At 37.5% G+C, this 22,500-nt stretch overlaps 1 protein-coding gene across 1 annotated transcript in view; it reads left to right on the top strand.

Moving 5' to 3' along the window:
• Positions 1-22,500, top strand: part of UBE2R2 (ubiquitin conjugating enzyme E2 R2) — a 123,545-nt gene that overhangs the window by 94,310 nt on the left and 6,735 nt on the right. Inside the window, exons 3-4 of the mRNA XM_038552623.1 lie at positions 6,525-6,622; positions 22,051-22,185. Of these exons, the coding sequence (XP_038408551.1) occupies positions 6,525-6,622; positions 22,051-22,185 (233 nt within the window). The remainder of the gene's footprint in view (positions 1-6,524; positions 6,623-22,050; positions 22,186-22,500) is intronic.

The raw sequence follows: 22,500 nt of genomic DNA on the forward strand, positions 1-22,500 counted from the left end.
GACATTAAAAATTTATGTAATTTTATTCAGTGGTCTTAAAAATGAACCTGAATAAAATATTTCTCTTTGAACTCATTTGAAGATTCTTCAGATAGGGCAGCCTGGGTGGCTCAGTGGTTTAGTGCCGCTTTCGGCCCAGGGTGTGATCCTGGAGACCTGGGATTGAGCCCCGTGTCGGGCTCCTTGCATGGAGCCTGCTTCTCCCTCTGCTTCTCTGTGTCTCTCATGAATAAATAAAATCTTAAAAAAAAAAAAAAAAAGATTCTTTAGATGAATACAAATGCTTTCTTATGTGCAAATCAGAAATGTGTAACCTAATATATTTTGTTTGCTTCAGTCACTAAGATGAATTGACATAACTTTTCTTTTGCACCAGTAAAATGTATTTGTTTTTTTTTCATTGTTTCCCTCATTAAAACAAGTCATCATTATTCAACTTGTAAAATATTCTTCATTTCTTAAATCATCAGAGAAAAGTTTTGTAGAATGTTCTCGTAGAACTCCCAAAGTCTCTGCATAACTTTTACCTTGGTTTATATGAATCAAATGAATAAGGTAGAATGTCACCAGAAACCAGAGGATTTTGATTCTGATTTGATGTTGAAATTTTACCTAGCAAATGTGATTTAGTAATATACATTATTAAAAATTTGAATTCTTGGGCAGCCCGAGTGGCTCAGCGGTTTACTGAGCCCAGGGCATGATCCTGGAGACCCGTAATCGAGTCCCACGTCGGCTCCCTGCATGGAGCCTGCTTCTCCCTCTGCCTCTGTGTGTGTGTGTGTCTCTCATGAATAAATAAATAAAATCTTTAAAAATTTTTTGAATTCTTAGTTATGCTTTATTTAAATTTTTCATTTTTTCTTATAGTTTTTTTTTAAAGATTTTTAATTTTATTTATTCATGAGAGACAGAGAGAGAGAGAGAGAGAGAGAGAGAGAGAGAGGCAGAGAGGCAGAGACACAGGCAGAGGGAGAAGCAGGCTCCGTGCAGGGAGCCCGATGTGGGACTCGATCCCCTGGTCTCCAGGATCATGCCCTGAGCCAAAGGCAGACGCTCAACTGCTGAACCCCCAGGCGTCCCACTTATAGTTTTTCTTTAAAAAAATTTTATATAAGGATACTAGTTTGCTCTGTGAGGGTATACGGACCTGAAGGATTTAAGTATAGGTACATTAGCCTCCATTTAGAACATACTAATATTTAGGCTACCAAATTTGTAGAGCTGGGCTCTGGTTTGTAAATAATCTGTGACAAGCAGGATTTAATATGTATATTTATGTAGTTACATTCATGGATTTACAGATCTTATGCATCCTGTCTATCTTTAAAGAATGAGGAAGAGATTTCCTTAGGCTGTGATGTGCCCAAATTTGGCTGCGTATCAGAATCCTGTGGAGAAGTTGTTAAAAATAAAGAATATTGGAGATTTCAGTTTAATTGGATTTGGAGGGGACCTAGGCTAAATAGCCTTCATTTTACATTTTAGAATACGTTTCTGGGGGCCTGAGTGGCTCAGTTGGTTAGGTGTCTGCCTTTGGGTCAGGTCATGATCTCAGGGTCCTAGGATGGAGCCCCATGTCAGGCTCCCTACCTTCCAGCCAGTCTGCTTCCTCCTTCTGCCCCTTCCCCTACTTAAAAAAACAAAACAAAACACTGACTTTCTGGAGACCTAGAACTTCCCCCACCCTTTAAAAATAATAATTATAATAAATAATAATTTATTGAGATGAAATTTACATACATAAAATGAACCATTTAAAATGAACATAATTCAGTGGCATTTAGTTCATGGTCCCAGTGTTGTGTAACTATCCCCTCTTTTTGTAGAGTATTTCCATCACTCATGCATAAAACACCTTACCCATACTGCAATTTCTTCCCATTACCATTTTACCCTAGTCCCTATTATCATTGTACCCTAGTCCTAGTTTCTGACAGCCACCACCCAGTTTTCTGTCCTTGTGTATTTATTATTCTGGATATTTCTTATAAATGGAATCATACAGAGGGGCACCTGTCTGGCTCAGTTGGTAGAGCATGAGACTCTATCCTCGGGTTATGAGTTCAAGCCCCACATTGGGTGTAGAGATTGCATAAATGGAATCATACAGTATGTGACCTTTGTCTGTGGCTTTCACTTATCCTAATGTTTTTGAAGTTCTTGCATGTAGCATGTATCAGTACTTCATTTTTTTTAAAAAAAGTATTTATTTGAGAGAGAGTGCGCACAAGCTGGAGGGAGAGGGAGAGAGAATCTGAAACAGACTTCACACAAAGTGCAGAGCGTGACACAAAGCTCAATCTCACAACTGCCGGATCATTACCTCAGTCGAAATGAAGACTTGGCTGCTTAACCGACTGAGCTACCCAGGGGCCCCAATACTTGATTAATCTTTTTTTTTTATTATTAATCTTTATGGCTGGATGATACTCCATTATATCCATTTATTGATGGACTTTGCCTACCTTTTGGTTATGTGAATAGTGATGCTGTGACCATGTGTATACATGTACTTGCTGAAGTACTTTTTTCAGTTTATACACCTTGCTTATACATCTAGGAATGGAATTATGGAATCAAATGCATAATTCTGTGTTTTACTTTTTTTTTTTTAAGATTTTATTCATTTACTTATGATAGACATAGAGAGAGAGAGAGGCAGAGACACAGGCAGAGGAAGAAGCAGGCTCCATGCAGGGAGCCCGACGCGGGACTCGATCCCGGAACTCCAGGATCGCGCCCTGGGCCAAAGGCAGGCGCCAAACCGCTGAGCCACCCAGGGATCCCCTGTGTTTTACTTTTTGAGCAACAACCAGATAGTTCTACAGCAGATGAACCATTTCATATTCTTATCAGCAGTGTATAAGGGTTCCCATTTCTCTACATCCTCACTAATATTTGTTATTTATTTTTGTTTTAATTATAGCCATTATAAGGGGATGCGAAGTGATATCTTTTTGTTGATTTACATTTCCCTAATGACTAATGATGTTGAACGTCCTTTCATGTGCTTATTGGCCATTTATGTATCATAGAGAAATGCTTAAAGTCCTTTGCCCATTTTTAATTGACTGGTTTATCTTTTTCTCTTTGAGTTGCAGGAGTTCTATATAATTAAGGATATTAAACCTTTACCAGATATATGACTTGGAGATACTTCCTTTATATCTATAGGTTATTTTATCATTTTCTTAATAATGTCCTTTGCACAAAAGTTTTTCAGTTTGATGAAGTCTAGGTTATCTTTGTTGCTCTTGCTTTTGGTGTCCTATCTAAGAATACATTGCCATATCAAAGGTCATGAAGATTTACCCCTATTTTTTGGTTTTGTTTTGTTTTTAGAGGAGGAAGGATAAAAGAGAGAGAATCTTAAACAGGCTCCATGCCCAGCATGAGTCCAAGGCAGGACTTGATCTCACAACCCTGAGATCGTCACAGAGTTGACATCGAGTCGGTTGCTTAACAAGCTGAGCAACCCAGGCACCCCTGGTTTTGTTTTTAAAGAGTTTTATGATTTTAGCTCTTAGATCTTTGTTCCATCTTGAGTTAATTTTGTATACGGTATGAGGTACAAATTCAACTTCATTCTTTTGTTTTTGAAAATCCAGTTATCCCAGCATCATTTGTTGAAGAGACTATTCTTTCCCCCATGGAATGGAATTATTAGCATCCTTGTCAAAAATCAGTGGGCCAGGGGATCCCTGGGTGGCTCAGCGGTTTGGCGCCTGCCTTTGGTCCAGGGCACGATCCTGGAGTCCTGGGATCGAGTCCTGTGTCAGGCTCCCGGCATGGAGCCTGCTTCTCCCTCCTCCTGTGTCTCTGCTTCTCTCTCTCTCTCTCTATCATAAATAAATAAATAAACAAACAAATCTTTAAAAAAAAAATCAGTGGGCCATCGATGTATAGATTTATTTAGAGACTCTGAGTTCTAGTCTGTTGACCTATAAGTCTGTCATTATGCTAGTCTTAAACTTTCTTGTTGACTTTAGCTTCATAGTAAGTTTTGAAATCAGAAAGTGTGAGTCTTCCGACTTTACTCTCCCTCTTCCTCCTCCTGCTCTTCTTCTTTTTTAAAGATTTTATTTATTTGAGAGAGAGAGCATGAGCAGGGAGAGGGGCAGAAGGACAAGGAGACACCCCTCCCCCCCAATGTGGGTACCAATACCAGGATGCTGAGATCATGACCCAAGCCAAAGTCAGACACTTAACTGACTGAGCCACCCAGGCACCCTTTTATTCTTTTTTATTTTAAAGATTGTTTTTGCTATTGTAGGTCCCTTAAATTTCTGTAAATTTTAGGATCAGTTTGTAAATTTCTGGAAAAAGGGAAGCTAAGAATTTGATTAGGATTTCCTTGAATCTGTAGATCAAATTGGGGAATATTGCTATGTTAACCTTGTCTTTCTACTCATGAACACAGGGTATTTTTCTATTTACTTAGGTCTTTAATTTCTTTGAGAAGTGTTTTTATACTTTTCTGTATATAAGTCTTTCACCTCGTTGGTTAGATTTATTCCTAGGTATTCTTTTAGATGCCATTGTAAATGGAATTGTTTTCTTAATATCCCTTTTAAGTTATCCTGTTTAGGTTATTGCTGGCATATAAAAAAGTAAACCTGATTTTTGAATCTTGATCTTATACCTACAACTTTGCTAAATTTATTTATTAGCTTTTGTAGCTTTTTTGTGAATTCTTTGGATTTTGTCATTTTTGAAATAATTTTACTTTTTCCTTTCCAGTTTGTATGCCTTTTATTGCTTTTTCTTGTCTAATGCTCTGGCTTGAACTTCTAGGACAGTGTTAAATAGCAGTGGTAAAAATGGGTTATCTTTGTCCTCCTGCTCTTGATCTTAGGAGGAAAGATGGCACCACTTAGTATAATGCTAGCTTTGGGTTTTTTTTTTTTTTAAATCCCCTTTACAGTGTTAAGATACTTCCCTTCTATTTATAGTGTTTTGAGTGTTTTTATCATGAAAAAGTGTTGGATTTTGTCAAATGCTTTGTCTTCATCAACTGAGATGCCCATCTTTTAATATGTTGTTTCTATGTACAAATCTATATATGTCATTCCACTGCTCAGAAATTTTATGTATATACATATCAAACACAGAACAAAGTGACTATTCCTCTGGTCTAGTTTTTGTGCTCCATTTTTCTTTACAAGTGAGTTCTTCACTACTGTGGTAGGTAAAATAACAGTACTTCAGAGGAGTTCACATCCCATTCCCTGGAACCTGTGAAGAAAAATTTGCTAATTATTAGCTGACCATAAAATAAAGAGGTCATTCTGGATTATTTAGGTGGGCCCAGTGTAACTCAAAGAGTCCTTTGAAGTGGAAGAGGTAGGCAGAAAACCAGAGTTAAAGATGTTACTGTGGAAGAAAGGCCCCGAGAAATGCAACATTGCTTGCTTTGAGGATTAGAGGCAGGGGACCAAGAGCAAAGGAGTGTGGGTGGCCTTTAGAAGCTTAGAAAGGGCAAGGAAGGAGATTTTTTTTTCTTAGAAGCTTCAGAAAGGAGTGCATTGCTGCTGACACATTTAATTTAGCCTTGTGAGAACAGTGTCAGATTTTGGCCTACAAGTGTAAAACAATCAGTTTTTGTTGTTTTAAGCTACTAAGTTTGTGGTGATTTGTTACCGTAGCAATTCAAAAAAAACTACAACTACCCAAGCATATTCCGTTTATGGTGTTGGCGTATTTCTCTGGGTTAACTCATGTCTAAATTTTCCTTAAGTTGTTAAAATTGTACTTAATATTCAAGACCCATCTCAAAGCTTTCTCAAACACTAAGCCTTTAGTTTGTCTTCCACACTTCCACAGATGATACTTGCTAGGTATCATCTATCCAAATACACCCTAAGTTTCTCTCTCCTTGTTTCTGTTCCTTTTTTTTTTTTTTTTTTTTTTAAGCCTTCCTCATGGCATCTAATGATAGTATAGAGTTTTAGAATTTAGTGTTTGGTATTGATTTTATTAAAATTTTATTCTTCTAAAAGTGATCTGTTATCTTGATACGGTTGTGTATTTTGTGTGTATGTCTAAGTTTGGGTTGTATATACAAGGTTTTTACACTTCATATAGTTATACCTCTAATTATTTAGAATTTAGAATTTTAGACTGAGATTGGTGACTATCTTAGTCTTTTGTATTGAATAACAGTCTGTGATGTATATGGTAGGCATTCCATATGTGTTTGACTTAAACATGTACATGTGGATTAGGTCCCATGCTTTAAATTTATGAACTAAGGGGCACATGGGTGGCTCAGTCAGTTAAGCATCTCCCTTCTGCTTAGGTCAGGGTCCTGGGATGGAGCCCTGTGTCAGGCTCCCTGCTCAGCAGGGAGATCACTTCTCCCTCTGCCCCTCCCCCTGCTCGTGCTCATTCATGCTCTCTCTTTCAAATAAATAGATAAAATATTAAAAAGTAGTGAGTTTGGTCCACATCCTGAGGGAATTATAATTAAGTTTATATCATATTTTTGAGTATTTACTGAATGTGATGTTTGTGTCTCACAGAATGGAGATGTATGCATTTCGATTCTTCATCCGCCTGTAGATGACCCACAGAGTGGAGAACTGCCCTCTGAAAGGTGGAATCCTACTCAGAATGTCAGGTAAGGGGTTACATAAGGAATACTTTGGTTTTTAGGTGGTTCTTAAGATTTATATTATCTTTTAAGAAGTACAAAGAATCCTTTCTGTACTTGGTTTTGTCTTCTGCTAGAGCTTTAACACATTTGCATCATTTTGAAGAGTTGTATTTACAGAGCAATAATGCATTTGTTACTCATTTCTTTAAGTTCATCTTGGAAGAACTTTTCTAGTCTGAATTCTTCCTCTTACATTATCTTAGTTCCATCCTGCATCTTTGGATCTCATGAAGTCATGTTTAGATTGATTGCTTCTTTATTCTTATTATATTTTGCAGAAAAATCTAAGTCTTTACAAACTCACAACTTTATATACGTAACTGGTTTTAAAAGAGCTTCCATGTTTCTTAATGATTTGAAGGGCTTGTATATTTCTTTTAATTCTCTTTATCTATTTTTGTCTTTTCATTTATTTTTATTTATTTTAAAGATTTTATTTATTTATTCATGAAAGACACACACACAGAGAGAGGCAGAGACATAGGCAGAGGGAGAAGCAGGCTTCATGCTGGGAGCCCAATGTGGTACTTGGTCCCGATCCCGGGACCCCAGGATCACGCCCTGGGCTGAAGACAGGCACTAAACCACTGAGTCACCCAGGCGTCCCTCAGATTTTTATGTAAATTCTAATTAGTTAACATACAGTACAATATTGAGATTATCCATCTGTTAATCTGTTGAACTATATATAAATAGATGGATATTTAACCATTTGTTTGTTTAGAGTAGCAGTCTGTATATTTAGGAGTTGGTCACTTAACCCTTAAAAGAATTTTGAAAAAAAAAAAAACTGTGTTCACTGTTGCATGTTTTGTTCTGTTTTTTAAGATCTTATTTAAGTAATCTCTGTACCCAATGTGGGGCTTGAACTTACAACCCCAAGATCAGGAGTCACATGCTTTATGTACTGAGCCACTAGGCATCCCCACTGTAGCATGTTTTTAGGTGCAGCATTTTTTTGGTGATTTGTTTGTTTTTTAGGTATGGTTTTTTTACATCTCAAATTTAAATATTTAAAAAATACATTTTTTTCTACTTGGCATTTTAATTTCCATTTTACTATCCCTACAGAGTTTTATCCTAATACTTGAAATTTTTATGTTTGATAGCCTTATATATTTTGTTTATCCTATAATATTTTTCTGCAATAAAAATCTATATATATTTTAATTGCTTGTGACAAAACTGATTTTTATCTTGACATGATTAAAGTTGATTAAAAACAATACAAGTATATTATACTAAAAAAAACCAAGTATATTATACTTTCAGTATACTTTTTACATTTAATAATTATTTAGAAATGAATTTTTAACTAAGTATATAGACCTTTGTTTTCAGTTAGGTCATGTATCCATGAATAATTATTACATTGCTAGAATGAGGCAGAAATACAGCTTCAATCTATATGTATGGGTAATATAAATTATATATACTAATATACACACCCAAGAATATATATATCTATATACATGTGTGTGTGTACACACACACATATATATATCTATATACATGTGTGTGTACACACACACAAGGACTAACATATGTATGTAACATAAATATATATATTGGATGCAATGATTAAAGACTATATTTACATGTGATAATGGAATAAAATCTTATATGGCAGCAAAACTAAATCCTTTTAATAATTCCTTCTGAATTTGGCAAAAATCAGAGTCAGTCTTTATAAAAAACAAAAACAATTTTATTGTGATATAATTCTCATACCCTACAAGTCTCCCATTTTAAGTAAACGGTTCACTGTTCTTTAATGTAGGCAGAGATACAAATATCCCCACAATCAATTTTAGAACTTTTTTTTAAAAAAATAGGCTCTATGCCCAATGTGGAGCCCAACTCGGGGCTTGAACTTATGACCCTGAGATTAAGACCTGAGATCAAGAGTCAGACATTTAGGGCAGCCCCGGTGGCTCAGCGGTTTAGTGCCGCCTTCAGCCCAGGGCGTGATCCTGGAGACCCGGGATCGAGTCCCATGTCGGGCTCGCGGCATGGAGCCTGCTTCTCCCTCTGCCTGTGTCTCTGCCTGTGTGTGTGTGTGTGTGTGTGTGTGTGTGTCTCATGAATAAATAAATAAAATCTTTAAAAAAAAAAAGACATTTAGCTGACTGAGCCACTGAAGTGCTCCATGGACATTTTTATTACCTCTGAAGAAACTCCTACCTCTTAGTATTTTCACTCCATTATCCCTCAACCTTCACCCTTCTACTTGCAACCCTAGGAAAGCACTAGTCTACTTTCTGTCTCTATAGATATATCTGTTTGGATATTTTGTAGGAATAGAGTCGTTTAATATGTAGTATTTTGTGATTGACTTTTTCTTTGTGATTGACTTCTTTAACTTAGCATCTTTTCTTTTTTTTTAACTTAGCATCTTTTCAAGGTTCATTTTTGTTGTAGCATTAATCAGTATTTCATCTTTTTATGGCTGAATAAGAATTCCATTGAATGCTTTTTTAAAAAAAGATTTTATTTATTCATGAGACACACACAGAGAGAGGCAGAGACATAGGCAGAAGGAGAAGCTGGCTCCCCACAGGGAACCTGATGTGGGTCTTGATTCCAGGACCCCAGGACCAAGACCTGAGCCAAAGGCAGACGCTCAACCACTGAGCCCACCCACGTGTTCCCCCATTGAATGCTTATATCACACTTTGTTTATCCATTCATCAGTCAGTGGACCTTTGGGTTGTTTCCACTTTTTGGCTATTATGAGTAATGCTGTTATATAAACATTGTTTTTACATATACATGTTTTTATTCCCTTGGATATATACCTAAGAATAGAATTGCTGGGTCATGTGATAACTCAGTGTTTAAATTTTGAGGAATTACCAGACTGTTTTCTAACATGGCTACACTAAATAGTTCATTCTTACCAACAGTGTTTGAGAATTTGTTTCTCTACATCTTGGTTAACACTTGCTATTATTTTTGTTTCTAACCATAGTGGGTGACATGGGATCTCATTGTGGTTTTGTTGTTGATGTTTTCTCTTAAATGACTTTTAAGAATTTTAGAACAGTTTCAGATTTTTGAAAATTGTGAAGATAGTACAGATAGTTCCCCAGAATTCCATGCATGATACCATGTTATATTTAACAGGCATGTCTCCTTATGGAACTGTGAAAGTCTCAGACTTTCCTTGTTTCTGATGACCTTGACAATTTTGAGGAGTACTGATCAGGTATTGTAAAAAGGTCCCTCAACTGAAATTTTGTGATGTCTTCCTGGTTACTAGGGTAGGGTTATGAGTGCTGGAGAGGAAGACCATGGAGGTAAAATATATTGTTACTACGTTGTATAAAGGGTATATAATATCAACATGACTTGTCACTGTTGATGTTAACATTCATTACTGGCTAGGATTCGGTTTTTCAATTTCTTCTGTATAAAGTTACTTGTTTTTCCCATCCCATTCTGTACTCTTTCGAAGGAAGGAGGACATAGGTGTAACCCAGATACAAGGAATGGGAATTATAATTCCATGAGGCTGAGGTATCTGTATAAATTATTTCAAATTCTTTTTTTTTTTTTTTTTTTATTTTATTTTATTTCAAATTCTTCTGCACGGGAGATTGGTCAAAATCAACATCCGTGTGTGTCTGTGTGTTTATATATTTATTGTCATTTTGTTAGTCTTCTTGTTAAGGGGGGAGGGGCAGAGGGAGAGACAGAATATTAAGCAGGCTCCATGCCTTGTGCAGAGCCCCACAGAGGGCTCGATTTCACAACCCTGAGATCATGACCTGAGCTGAAACCAAGAGTCAGACCCTCAACTGACTGAGCCACCTGGGTACCCCTTTGTTAGTCATTTTTAATGAGAAAAGCTAATAACTCCATTAGAACTCCACTTTTGTTAAAAATAAAAGTTGGAAGTTTTTTGACTTACACAGATTTCGTACCAGTTTTTACCAAGTTACTTCTCATTCTGGGAAGTGTATACTAAAGAAAGCATCTGTTGAAGCATATCAAATTATTGTTGATTATGTGTTGATTATGCTGATTACGCATTCCTTTAGGTACCTTGTTCAGTACTTAGAGTTGAGAAAACATATATTTTGGATTTCAGCACATCTTACTCATGTATTTTTTAAATCAGAAAAAAAGTGCCTCCCCTCTTTAATTTAAATAAATGTGTTAATATATTTTACCGTGACAACCATCATGTTCTGAATTCTCTCTCTCTCTTTTTTTTTTTTTTTAGATTTTATTTATTCATGAGAGACACAGAGAAGCGAGGCAGACACCTAGGCAGAGAGAGAGGCAAGGCAGGCTCTTTGGGGAGCCCGATGCAGGACTTGATTCCAGGACTCCCAAGATCATGTCCTGAACTGAAGGCAGATGTTCAACCACTGAGCCACCCAGGCATCCCCTGAATTCTAAGATAGATCAGGCATAGAACCTTGCCATAAGTTTATTATGTCTGTGAAATACGGAATCACCACATACTCCCTGTACTTTATGTTTTAATGGGACTCTCCCTCAGTGATAATGCATTTCAGATAGAATTAGAAAGTTCATTTTAATGAAAATATAATTCCAGCAGATCCAGTCTATACATATCTGAATTTATTGTACTTCATCATATACCAAAATACTTTTTTTTTTAACATTATTCTACACTTCTAACAAAATTATTTGAGAAAGGAAAAACAGTTGGCTTTATAAATTTCTCATTTATATACCATATGTTTCATTACCTCTGGGCAATGCACCCTAGGAATATTTGGGATGTGTGAAAGGTATGCATTTCTTTTGTAAAGAGCAATTGTGAAAAGGGAAGCTGGAAAGGAGAACTGATGTGATACTTTATATATCCCAGGTGCATGGATATATTAAAGACCTCTGCTTTACACAGGATCTTATATGATCATCAGCAGAATTCGTATATTCTACTTCTTCATGTCTCATATACCTTACATCATGCAATTATAGCTGATCATTTGTACCTTTAACCTACTTATCCTATTACTTGATTTTTCAGTGTCAACCGGCATATTGACACTTAGATCTAAATAAAAGGAAAGGGAAATCAGCATACTTATTCTGATTTCTATTCTCTTTCCCCCTTTTCTTCCTGACTTTTAAGAATATTTGTTTTTTGAGGCACCTGGGTGGCTTAGTCAGTTGAGTATCCAACTCTTGATTTCAGCTCAGGTCATGATCTCAGGGTCATGAGATTGAGCCCCCTGTGGGTGCTATGCTCAGGATAGAACATGTTTAAGATTCTCTCCTATGGGCAGCCCAGGTGGCTCAGTGGTTTAGCGCCACCTTTGGCCCAGGGCGTGAGCCTGGAGACCTGGGATCGAGTCCCACATCAGGCTCCCTGCATGGAGCCTGCTTCTCCCTCTGCCTGTGTCTCTGCTTCTCTGTGTGTGTGTGTCTCTCATGAATAAATAAAAATCTTAAAAAAAGATTCTCTCCCTCATTCTCCTTCTGTCTCTCCTATCCCACTCGGGTTCTGATTCTCTCTAAAAAAAAAAAAAATAGAAAATAAAATAAAATAAATATATTTTATATATATATAAATATTTTTAAAAATTTGTGTGTGTGTGTGTGTATATACACACACACAAAATTTTAAAAAAATATTTGTTAATGGGGAGCCTGGGTGGCTCTGTCATTTGAGCATCTGACTGTTGATTTCGGCTCAGGGTTATGAGATCAAGCCCCATGTGGGCCACCATGCTTAGCAGGGAGTCTGCTTGAGATTCATTTTCTCCTTCTCTCTGAACCCCCTCCTGCTTGTGTGTGTACTCACTCAATCTCTCTCTCTCTCTCAAATAAATAAATTTTTAAAAAATATATTTTATTGTCAGGATTAATAACATTTATAATCTATACTGTTTTGTAACATAATCCTAGTTTTAAAATTTTCTTATTCCTACCATGAAGTAAATTCACTTTTTGCTGTCCATTATTTTACTTCCTTTGATCTATTAATTGGCTGAATTTGTCCATTAGTTATTCCTACCATGAAGTAAATTCACTTTTTGCTGTCCATTATTTTACTTCCTTTGATCTATTCATTGGCTGAATTTGTCCATTAGTTATTTCTCCAGGAAAATGCTCCTTAGAGCCTTATTATATTCCCTGAAATCTTAGATGTTCAAAATGTTACATGCTTATGTTTATGGGTGTGTATACATGTTTTTTGCCATGGTACTTCAAATGGCAGTTTGGGTATAAGATTTCAGAGTCATTCTTTCTTTCCTTAAGAATGTTATACACGTTATTCTGCTGTGTTTATTGTTTGGCCACCACATTTCTCAGCTCTTCCACCCTATATAAAAGAAAGGACCCAAATCAAATCATGAATCAAAGAGGAGAGATCACAACCAACACCAAAAAAATACAATTATAAGAACATATTATGAGCAACTATATGTCAACAAATTAGGCAGTCTGGAAGAAATGGATGCATTCCTAGAGACCATATAAACTACCAAAACTGAAACAGGAAAAAACAGAAAACCTGAACAGACCATAACCAGCAAGGAAATTGAAGCAGCAATAAAAAAAGTCTCCCAACAAACAAGATAGCTTCCCAGGGGAATTCTACTAAATATTTAAAGAAGAATTGCTGGGCAGTGGGGGAGGCTCAGTGATTTAGCGCCGCCTTCAGCCCAGGGCCTGATCCTGGAGTCCCGGGATCAAGCCCCACGTCAGGCTCCCTGCATGGAGCCTGCTTCTCTCTCTGCCTGTGTCTCTGCGCGCGTCTCTCTCTCTCTCTCTCATATAAAGAAAGAAGAAGAATTGCCACCTATTCTTCTGAAACTGTTTAAAAAACTATAAATGGAAGGAAAACTTCCAAACTCTTTCTCTGAGGCCAGCGTTACCTTGATCCCCAAAACAAAGACCCCACTGAAAAGGAGAATTACAGACCAATATCCCTGATGAACAAGGATGCAAAATTCTCACCAAGACACTAGCCAATAGGATCCAACAGCACATTAAAAGGATTATTCACCACAATCAAGTGGGATTTACTCCTTGATAAAAGGTGATTCAACATCCGCAGATCAATCATTGTGATACATTAATAAAAGAAAGGACAAGAATCATGTTTGTCTCATTAGATGTAGAAAACGCATTTGACAAAATAGGGGATAGAGGGAACATACCTCAATGTCATGAAAGCTATCTATGAAAAGCCCACAATTAATATCATTCTCAATGGGGAAGAAGTGAGAGTTTTTCCCCAAAGGTCAGGAACATGGCAGGGATGTCCACTATCACCACTGCTGTTCAACACAGTACTAGAAGTCCTAGCCTCAGCAGTCAGACAACAAAAATAAATAAAAGGCATCTGATTTGGCAAAGAAATTAAACTCTCACTCTTCACAGGTGACATGATACTCTGTGTGGAAAACCCAAAAGACTCGACCCCAAAATTGCTAGAACTCATACAGGAATTCAGCAAAGTAGTGGGATATAAAATCAATGAACAGAAATCAGGTGCACTTCTATAGACAATAAGACAGAAGAAAGAGAAATTAAGGAGTCAAACCTATTTACAATTGCACCCAAAACCATAAGATACCTAGGAATAAACCTAACCAAAGAGGCGAAGGATCTGTACTCAGAAAACTATAGAACACTCATAAAAGAAATTGAGGAAGACACAAAGAGATGGAAAAACACTCCATGTTCATGGATTGGAAGAACAAATATTATAAAATATCTGTGTTACCTAGAGCAATCTATACATTGAATGCAGTCCCTTCAAAATACTTTTTTCACAGAGCTGGAACAAATAATCGTAAAATTTGTATGGAATCAGAAGAGACCCTGAGTAGCCAAAGGCATGTTGAAAAAGAAAATCAAAACTGATGGCATCACAATCCTGGGCTTCAAGCTCTATTACATTACAAATCTGTAATCAAGACAGTATGGTAGTGGCACAAAAACAGATACATAGATCAGTGGGACAGAACAGAGAACCCGGAAATGGACCCTCAACTCTATGGTCAACTAATCGTCAGTAAACCAAGAAAGAATATCCAATGGAAAAAAAGACCATCTCTTCAACAAATGGTGTTGGGAAAATTGGACAACCACATGCAGAAGAATGAAACTGGACCATTTTGTTACACCATACACAAAAATAGACTAAAAATGGACGAAGGACCTAAATATGAGCTAGGAATCCATCAAAATCTTAGAGGAGAACACAGGCAGCAACCCCAATGACCTCAGCTGCAGCAGCTTCTTGTAGACACAGCTCCAAAGGCAGGGGAAACAAAGGCAAAAATGAACTATTGGGACGTCATCAAGATAAAAACCTTTTGCACAGCATAGGAAACAGTCTACAAAACCAAAAGACAACCGACAGAATGGGAGAAGATATTTGCAAATGTCTTATCAGGTAAAGGGCTAGTATCCAAAACCTATAAAGAACTTAACAAACTCAATACCCAAAGAACAAATAATCTGATCAAGAAACAGGCAGAAGACATGAACAGACATTTCTCCAAAGAAGACCTAAAAATGGACACCTGGGTGCTCAGTGCTTAAGCATCTGCCTTCGGCTCTGGGCGTGATCCTGGAGTCCTGGGATTAAGTCACACATCGGGCTCCCTGCATGGAGCCTGCTTCTCCCTCTGCCAATGTCTCTGCCTTTCTATCTCTTGTGTGTCTCATGATTAAATAAAAAATCTTAAAAAAAAAAAAATAAAAGAAGAAGACCTATAAATGGCCAACAGACCCATGAAAAAATGTTCCGCATCACTCCACAACAAAGAAATACAAGTCAGAACCACAATGAGATACCACGTCACACCAGTCAGAATGGCTAAAATTAACAAGTCAGGAAATGACAGATGTTGGCAAGGATGTGGAGAAAGGGGAAACCTCTAACACTGTTGGTGGGAATGCAAGCAGGTGCAGCCACTCTGGAAAACAGTGTGGAAGGTTCCTCAAAAAGTTGAAAAGAGCTACCCTCTGATGCAGCAATTTCAGTATTAAGGATTTACCTACAAAGGAAACAAATGTAGTGATCCAAAGGGGGCACCTACACTCCCAATATTTATACCATCAATGTCTGCAGCTATCAAAAATAAAAAAATCTTGCCATTTGCAACCATGTGGATGTTTGGAACTAGAGGGTACTATGCTAAGCAAAATAAATCATTCAGAAAAAGACAATTATATAATCTCACTCGTGGAATTTAAGAAACAAAACAGGATCATAGGGGAAGAGATGGAAAAAATAAAACGACAAAATCGGAGAGACAAACCATAAGAGACTCTTAATCATAGGAAACAAATTGAAGGTTGCTAGGTGGGGGAAGGGGTAACTGGGTGATGGACATTAAGGAGGGCACATGATATTGTGAGCACTGGGTGTTATATAAGACTGATGAATCATTGACCTCTACCTCTGAAACCAGTAATACATTTTGTTATTGATTGAATTTAAATTTTAGAAAGAGACAATTCAGTTATGTGGAACAAACTTACTTTTTCAGTCCTGCATGTTGGAATTTTCCTGAGAGTTTTAGGAATTGATCATCAGTTTCTATTTTGTCTGACAGTAAAATCTTCATCAAACACTCAAAAAAAAAAAAAAAAACCCTTACAAAAAATCACATTTTCCCCACTCATAACAGACTTCTTTGCCATAATATGCTCTATATTTTTAAAATTTTTATTTATTCATTCATGGGAGACACACAGAGAGAGGCAGAGACACAGGCAGAGGGGAGAAACATGCTCCATACAGGGAGCCTGACTTGGGTCTTGATCCCAGGACCATGGGATCACACCCTGAGCCAAAGGCAGATGCTCAACCATTGAGCCACCCAGGCATCCCTGATGTCCTCTTTAAATTCCTCTCCCATCTGGCAACCCCGGGGGCTCAGCGGTTTAGCGCCACCTGCAGCCTAGGGCGTGATCCTGGAGACCCTGGATCGAGTCCCATGTCAGGCTCCCTGCATGGAGCCTGCTTCTCCCTCTGCCTGTCTCTGCCTCTCTCTCATTCTCTCTGTGTCTCTATGAATAAATAAATAAATAATCTTAAAAAAATAGGTAAAATCTTTTTTTTAATAGATAAAATCTTTAAAAAAAACCTCATTGTTGTTTTAAAAATAAATAAATTCCTCTCCCATCTTGAAAATATGTAAAAAGGACTGAATTTTAACAGGTCATTTTCTGGTGTTACAGGTCCATCTTTTGAAATGGTATAAGTGAGAGATTAAAAGGACCTGGGTTAACTGGAAGGGTCAGGCATTGGCCTTCACTTCTTAATAGTTGCCTATCAGTTTTCATCAAATAAGGGTATGCCTGTAAAACCTAAGAATCTCAATCAGCCATTCTATTTCTCTTCCTGTGTATATGTATGTTTTAAGAGTCAAAGTAGGGACACCTGGGTGGCTCAGTGGTTAAGTATCTGCCTTCGACTCTGGGCGTGATCCTGGGGTCCTTAGGATCAAGTACTGCATCAGGCTTCATGCTTTTCCCTCTGCCTATGTCTCAGCCTCTCTCTCTCTCTGTCTCTCATGAATAAATAAATAAATCTCTTTTAAAAAATGAGGCAAACTATGTTTAGGCTTTTAAGAATGAACACTTTCTACTTCATGCTGCCTGGAGGATATGTGTATAATATTGAAGAAAAATGCCAGTCTTTAACCGTACAAAATTCCAATTTTTGTCTGCTTAGTTTCCAGGAGACTCATAAGCCAGGTCTTACTTGTGCTGGGGCCAGTTTTATACTCTTCCTCCTAAAGTTGTACTTGTGGTGATATAATAGCTAAGAGAGGCCAAAAACTGGGCGGGGCTGGGGTACCTGGCCGGTTCAGTTAGTAGAGCATGCGACTCTTGATCTCTAGGTCATGAGTTCAAACCTCACATTGGATGTAGAGGTTACTTTATTTTTTATTATTTTTTTTTTAGAGGTTACTTTAAAAGGTGTGTGTGTGGGGGGGCAGACCCTACCCATTGACCATTGTCTATATGTTGAAAAGGGACAAATACATATTACTCATGGGGTCACAGATGTCTAATTCTGATTTTATTATTTTTTTGTTTTTAAGGTTTTATTTATTTATTTGATAGAGAGTGAGAGTACAAGTAGGGGGAGTGGCAGAGGGAGAGGGAGAAGCAGGCTCCCCACTGAGCAGGTAGCCCTGCAACAGAGTTTGATCCCAGGACCCTGGGATCACAACCTGAGATGAAAGCAGACACTTAACTGACTGAGCCACCTAAGTGCCCTAATTCTCATTTCTTATCTCCTTTATTTTTTTTCTTATCTCTTTTAAATACTACTTTAGTTTTGATGTTTTTAAAAACATATGTGAACTCTATAGAACTTCATAACTTGCAAGTTTGCTCTTTGCCTGTGTATGTGTGTGAGAGGGGGGTTGGAGATTAATTGGTCTTCTTTTTTTTTTTTTTTTTTTTTTGGTGTCTTTATTTACAAACTTATTTTTATGCAAAAAAGGATAGCCAAATCTGCCGAACCAAAAAGATAAAAAAAATGTAAAGATTTTTAAAGATTTTTTTTACTTTAAAAGAAAAAGATTTTATTTGTTTATAAGACACACACACACACACACAGGCAGAGACACAGGCAGAGGGAGAAGCAGGCTCCCCGTGGGGAGCCCGATGTGGGACCTGATCCTGGGTGTTCAGGATCACGCCCTGGGCTGAAGGCAAGTGCTAAACCGCTGAGCCACCCAGGGTTCCCCCCCAGAAATATGTTTCTGAAAAGAAAAATGAACCTGAAGGTTATATAGAGTGCTTTTGCCTATCCTTTGGTCTGAATCTGTCTCCTCTGAGAATTTTTTTATCTTGCTCTGGATTACCTGTGTTGAAAACTCCTATCATAGTCGGTTGCCCTGGTTTAAAGCAGGGGTGGAGGGAACACATTTATTTCTGGGAGTATTTCTAAATCCAGGAATGGTGGTTATGGGAGTATTTCTAAATCCAGGAATTGTGCAATAATTGAAAACACTTAACCCTTTGTTCCTCATTTTTAACCCAAATCCTTCCTGGATTAGGTCTGTCTTATAACACATGTTAAACACTTACACTGATAAGTCTGGACAACCAGACCAGTCTGTTCTCTAAACCTACAGTAGAGAAGGGCATAGAGTTACTTAAACTAAAACCAAAAATGGCAATAAATAAAATAACCTTTGGAAAAGTTGCAGGATTCAGTTTTGTGTTGTACATTCTTATTAGTATTGTCTTAGCAGTTCAGTTTTTCCATTCTGTAAAAATAGAATTAAGGCGTGCCTGGCTGACTTAGTGGGAAAAGCATGTGACTCTTGATCTTGAGGTCTTGAGTTTGAGCCCCACAATGGGTGTAAGGATTATTTTTTTAATTATTTTTAAAAATAGGGTTAATAATACCTTGCAGAGTTGTCTACCACATATCTTCAGTGATGCCTGTGTCAAATGATTTTGGTACAAATGCTAGACAGTTTGAAGTATGTATGACATTACTTCCAGATTTTTTTTTAAGCTTTTATTTATTTATTCTTGAGAGACCGAGAGAGAGCGAGGCAGAGACACAGGCAGAGGGAGGAGCAGGCTCCATGCAGGGAGCCTGACGTGGGACTCAATCCCGGGTCTCCAGGATCACACCCTGGGCTGAAGGCAGGCACCAAACCGCTGAGCCACCCGGGCTGCCCTACTCCCAGATCTTTTCCAGTCATGATACATAGATGAAAATGAAACTATTGTATTTGTAGATCACAGTGTAGTAAACTGAAGATGCTCCTTTGACCAGAAGTAGTTTCAGGGGCTCAAGTTATCCCAGTTCCCACCTACCCAACTACCTATGGGAATCGATAAATAATTGACCTGTACTCATCCACAACATACTGATTGGGAAACTTTAGATAGGGTGTTACATACGAATCACATCAGGAATCTTTGTTAGAGAAAAAAGTCCCAATTTTGCTTTGTGCTGTACTGGCCTTGTTACTAGGCATACTCTTACCACTTGGTGATAAAGATTGCCACTTATTCTAGACTTTCCTTATTCTCACAGTTTTCAGTTCAGTCAAGAATAAAAATTGCCTCTCTGCTATTAGATTAGAACATCATAGTTCCTACCAGTGTTCTGATTGGCCCATCTTGGGTTACATGCATACCCCCCAAACCAACATCATGGCTAGGCCAATGGAATCCTTTGGCCAGCACTTGCTGGTATATCTCTGCTATGGTCACACAGGTTGTGTGCTTGAGGGTATGGCATGATTTTAAGGGGAAGATGAACCCCATCAGAACCAACAGAATGGATTCCCCATTAAAAAAAAAAAAAAAAAAACTATCTTGCAGTCCAGAGGAAGAAAAGAAGTGAAGATGTGCTGGGTTAACTATTTTCACGGTCCACTATAGTACCTGACATTTTTTTCTGAAAGCATCTTGGATTTCTGTGTAGAAGTATATGGTATTAGAAGTGAATGAGTTACTGATGAGCAGCTGATGAATTGTTGAACTTTACATCTGAAAATAATGATGTACTATATGTTGGCTAATTGAATATAAATTTGTAAAAAGGAAAAAGTGAGTTCTTATTTTGTTAGCAATGGGTACTCACCATTTTCAAAATTGTATTTTAATAGTTGTCCAGTGTGGTAGCCACTAACTACATGTAGCTATTTATTAATTTAAGATTTTATTTACTTATTTGACAGAGAGAGTACAAGCAGGGGGGAGAAGTAGGCAGAGGGAGAAGCATACTCCCTGCTGAGCAGGGAGCCTGCAGTGGGGCTCAATCCCAGGACCCTGAGATCATGACTTGAGCCAAAGGCAGGTGTTTAACCGACTGAGCCAACCAGGTGCCCCTACGTGTAGCTGTTTCAATTAACTAAAATTAAATGTGAAAAATATAGTTCTTCAGTTGTAGGAGCTGCCTTTATGAGTGCCTATTTGCTACTTGTGGCTGGTGGTTATCATACTGGATAATACAGATTATACATTTATATCACAGAAAGTTGTATGCAATGTGGATCTAGACCATTAAAACTTTTCCTTTTCTCCTCTTTATACCACACTTTGTCCTATCTTGCTTATCTTTCTAACAGGTTTTGTAGATGTTTTCTTCTGAGGCAGCCCTTTGGAGTTTTCTGCACACATTTTTTTTTGCTTCTAGGATGTTATGTCAGTCCATTCCCATCGTTGGCAGGGATCAGTTTCTTTGAATCTTTATTTTATAATGTAATTACTGAAGAAATCCAGGAAGATCTTGGGGGGGGGGGGAGCAACAAGGAGTTATTCTTAAGCTAATTGAAGGGGTGTGAGTGTTTGTGACAAATGGATTTTAACTAGACGGGAAAGTTGTCTGAAAGTGCCTTTGTATGAAAGTACCTTATATAATATAATCACATAACAGAAACTCTTTACCCTTTTAAGGAAAAGGTTTCATCAAATCAAACATCTAATTGCCTGGCTCCCTCTATTTTTTGCTTGGGGGAAGAGCAAAGGCTATTTTGCAACAACACAATATATAACCTCACACCAATGAGAAAAGGTAGAGAAATTTAATTTTTCTCCCCTTAATTTTTTGCCTTAACATGCACTGAGCTTTTAGGGAAAAGAAGCTTGGTAATAATTTTAAACCTTTTTGGAACCTGTTCTGATTATTTTTCTAACAGAAAAATGTGGAATTAAGGTGTCTGTTTTTTATCTATGGATGAAAATTGCCTGTTTATATCTCTCACAATATTTACAAACCTTGGGGGTAAGGGATGGCATCTAACTTGCTCACTGTTGGTGTCTCTGGCACACATTAAGTACTTAGTAAATATTTTTGAATAAAGATTTCCATTATTCAGAAACTAGTTCTTCCATGTTTGGGTTATTGTTTTCTTCCATTCTCCTGCTTAAGTGTCTTCCTTCCCTTAGAGGTATGGAAAAGAAATACACTTATACGTAACATCATTTTTCAGATCCTCTTAAGCAGCCATGTTAATAATGAAGTAGATGTATGGAGCAGGATCATTTTTACCTACTCCCCAAAAAGGATGGCCTTGAAGCTTTTTTTTTTTTTTTAATTTTGCTTTTGCTTTTTCCTGTTGTACTTAATTTGTAGTCTTTAAAATTTATTATTTGAAAAGCTTTCAGGCTTCCACTTTCTGCAGATTGGAACATGTAGCCATTTGAAACCCTGCCTTCTACAGAGTTTATTCTGTGCCCTGCAACATGACCTTTATGTGAGGCTCACAGATTTTTTGTCTCCTAGTTAGCAGCTTTTTTCTAGCCTAGCCAGCTGAGTTTTGAAAACAAAATTTTATATTCTATTTATATTCCCCTGAGGTTTTAAATATTATATTAAATTTAAAAGCACAGTATTTTTGGATCTTGTAAATATGAATATTTGTAGCTGACCCTTTTCTTTCCCTCCACCCCATTTCTAGGACTATCCTGTTAAGTGTAATCTCATTGCTCAATGAGCCCAACACCTTCTCCCCAGCTAATGTGGATGCTTCGGTTATGTTCAGGAAATGGAGGGACAGTAAAGGAAAAGACAAAGAATATGCTGAAATCATTAGGTAAGGTGCTTTGTCTTACCTTCCATTTGACTACTTCAAGTCCTCATACAGAACTAAAAGTATATCCTAGAACCAAGGGTTTAAGTCAAATTTAAATATCCACTCCATTTCTCTAAATAGATTTATTATTTGGGAGGAGATTTCTGCCTGAGCCTAATGAGTTTGGCTTTGGAGATGGCACACACTGGAAGATAATGCTGCAACAGATGTGATTCCTGGGAACCAGAACTTCCAGGTTCTGAACCAGTGAAGTTTACAGACTGCCTCTGAATCTTTTAGGGACACTGTTCAGGAGTTTCAGCATGCTCATTAAGC

Source organism: Canis lupus, chromosome 11 (assembly GCF_011100685.1).
Source record: "Canis lupus familiaris isolate Mischka breed German Shepherd chromosome 11, alternate assembly UU_Cfam_GSD_1.0, whole genome shotgun sequence".
Lineage (NCBI taxonomy): Eukaryota > Metazoa > Chordata > Mammalia > Carnivora > Canidae > Canis > Canis lupus.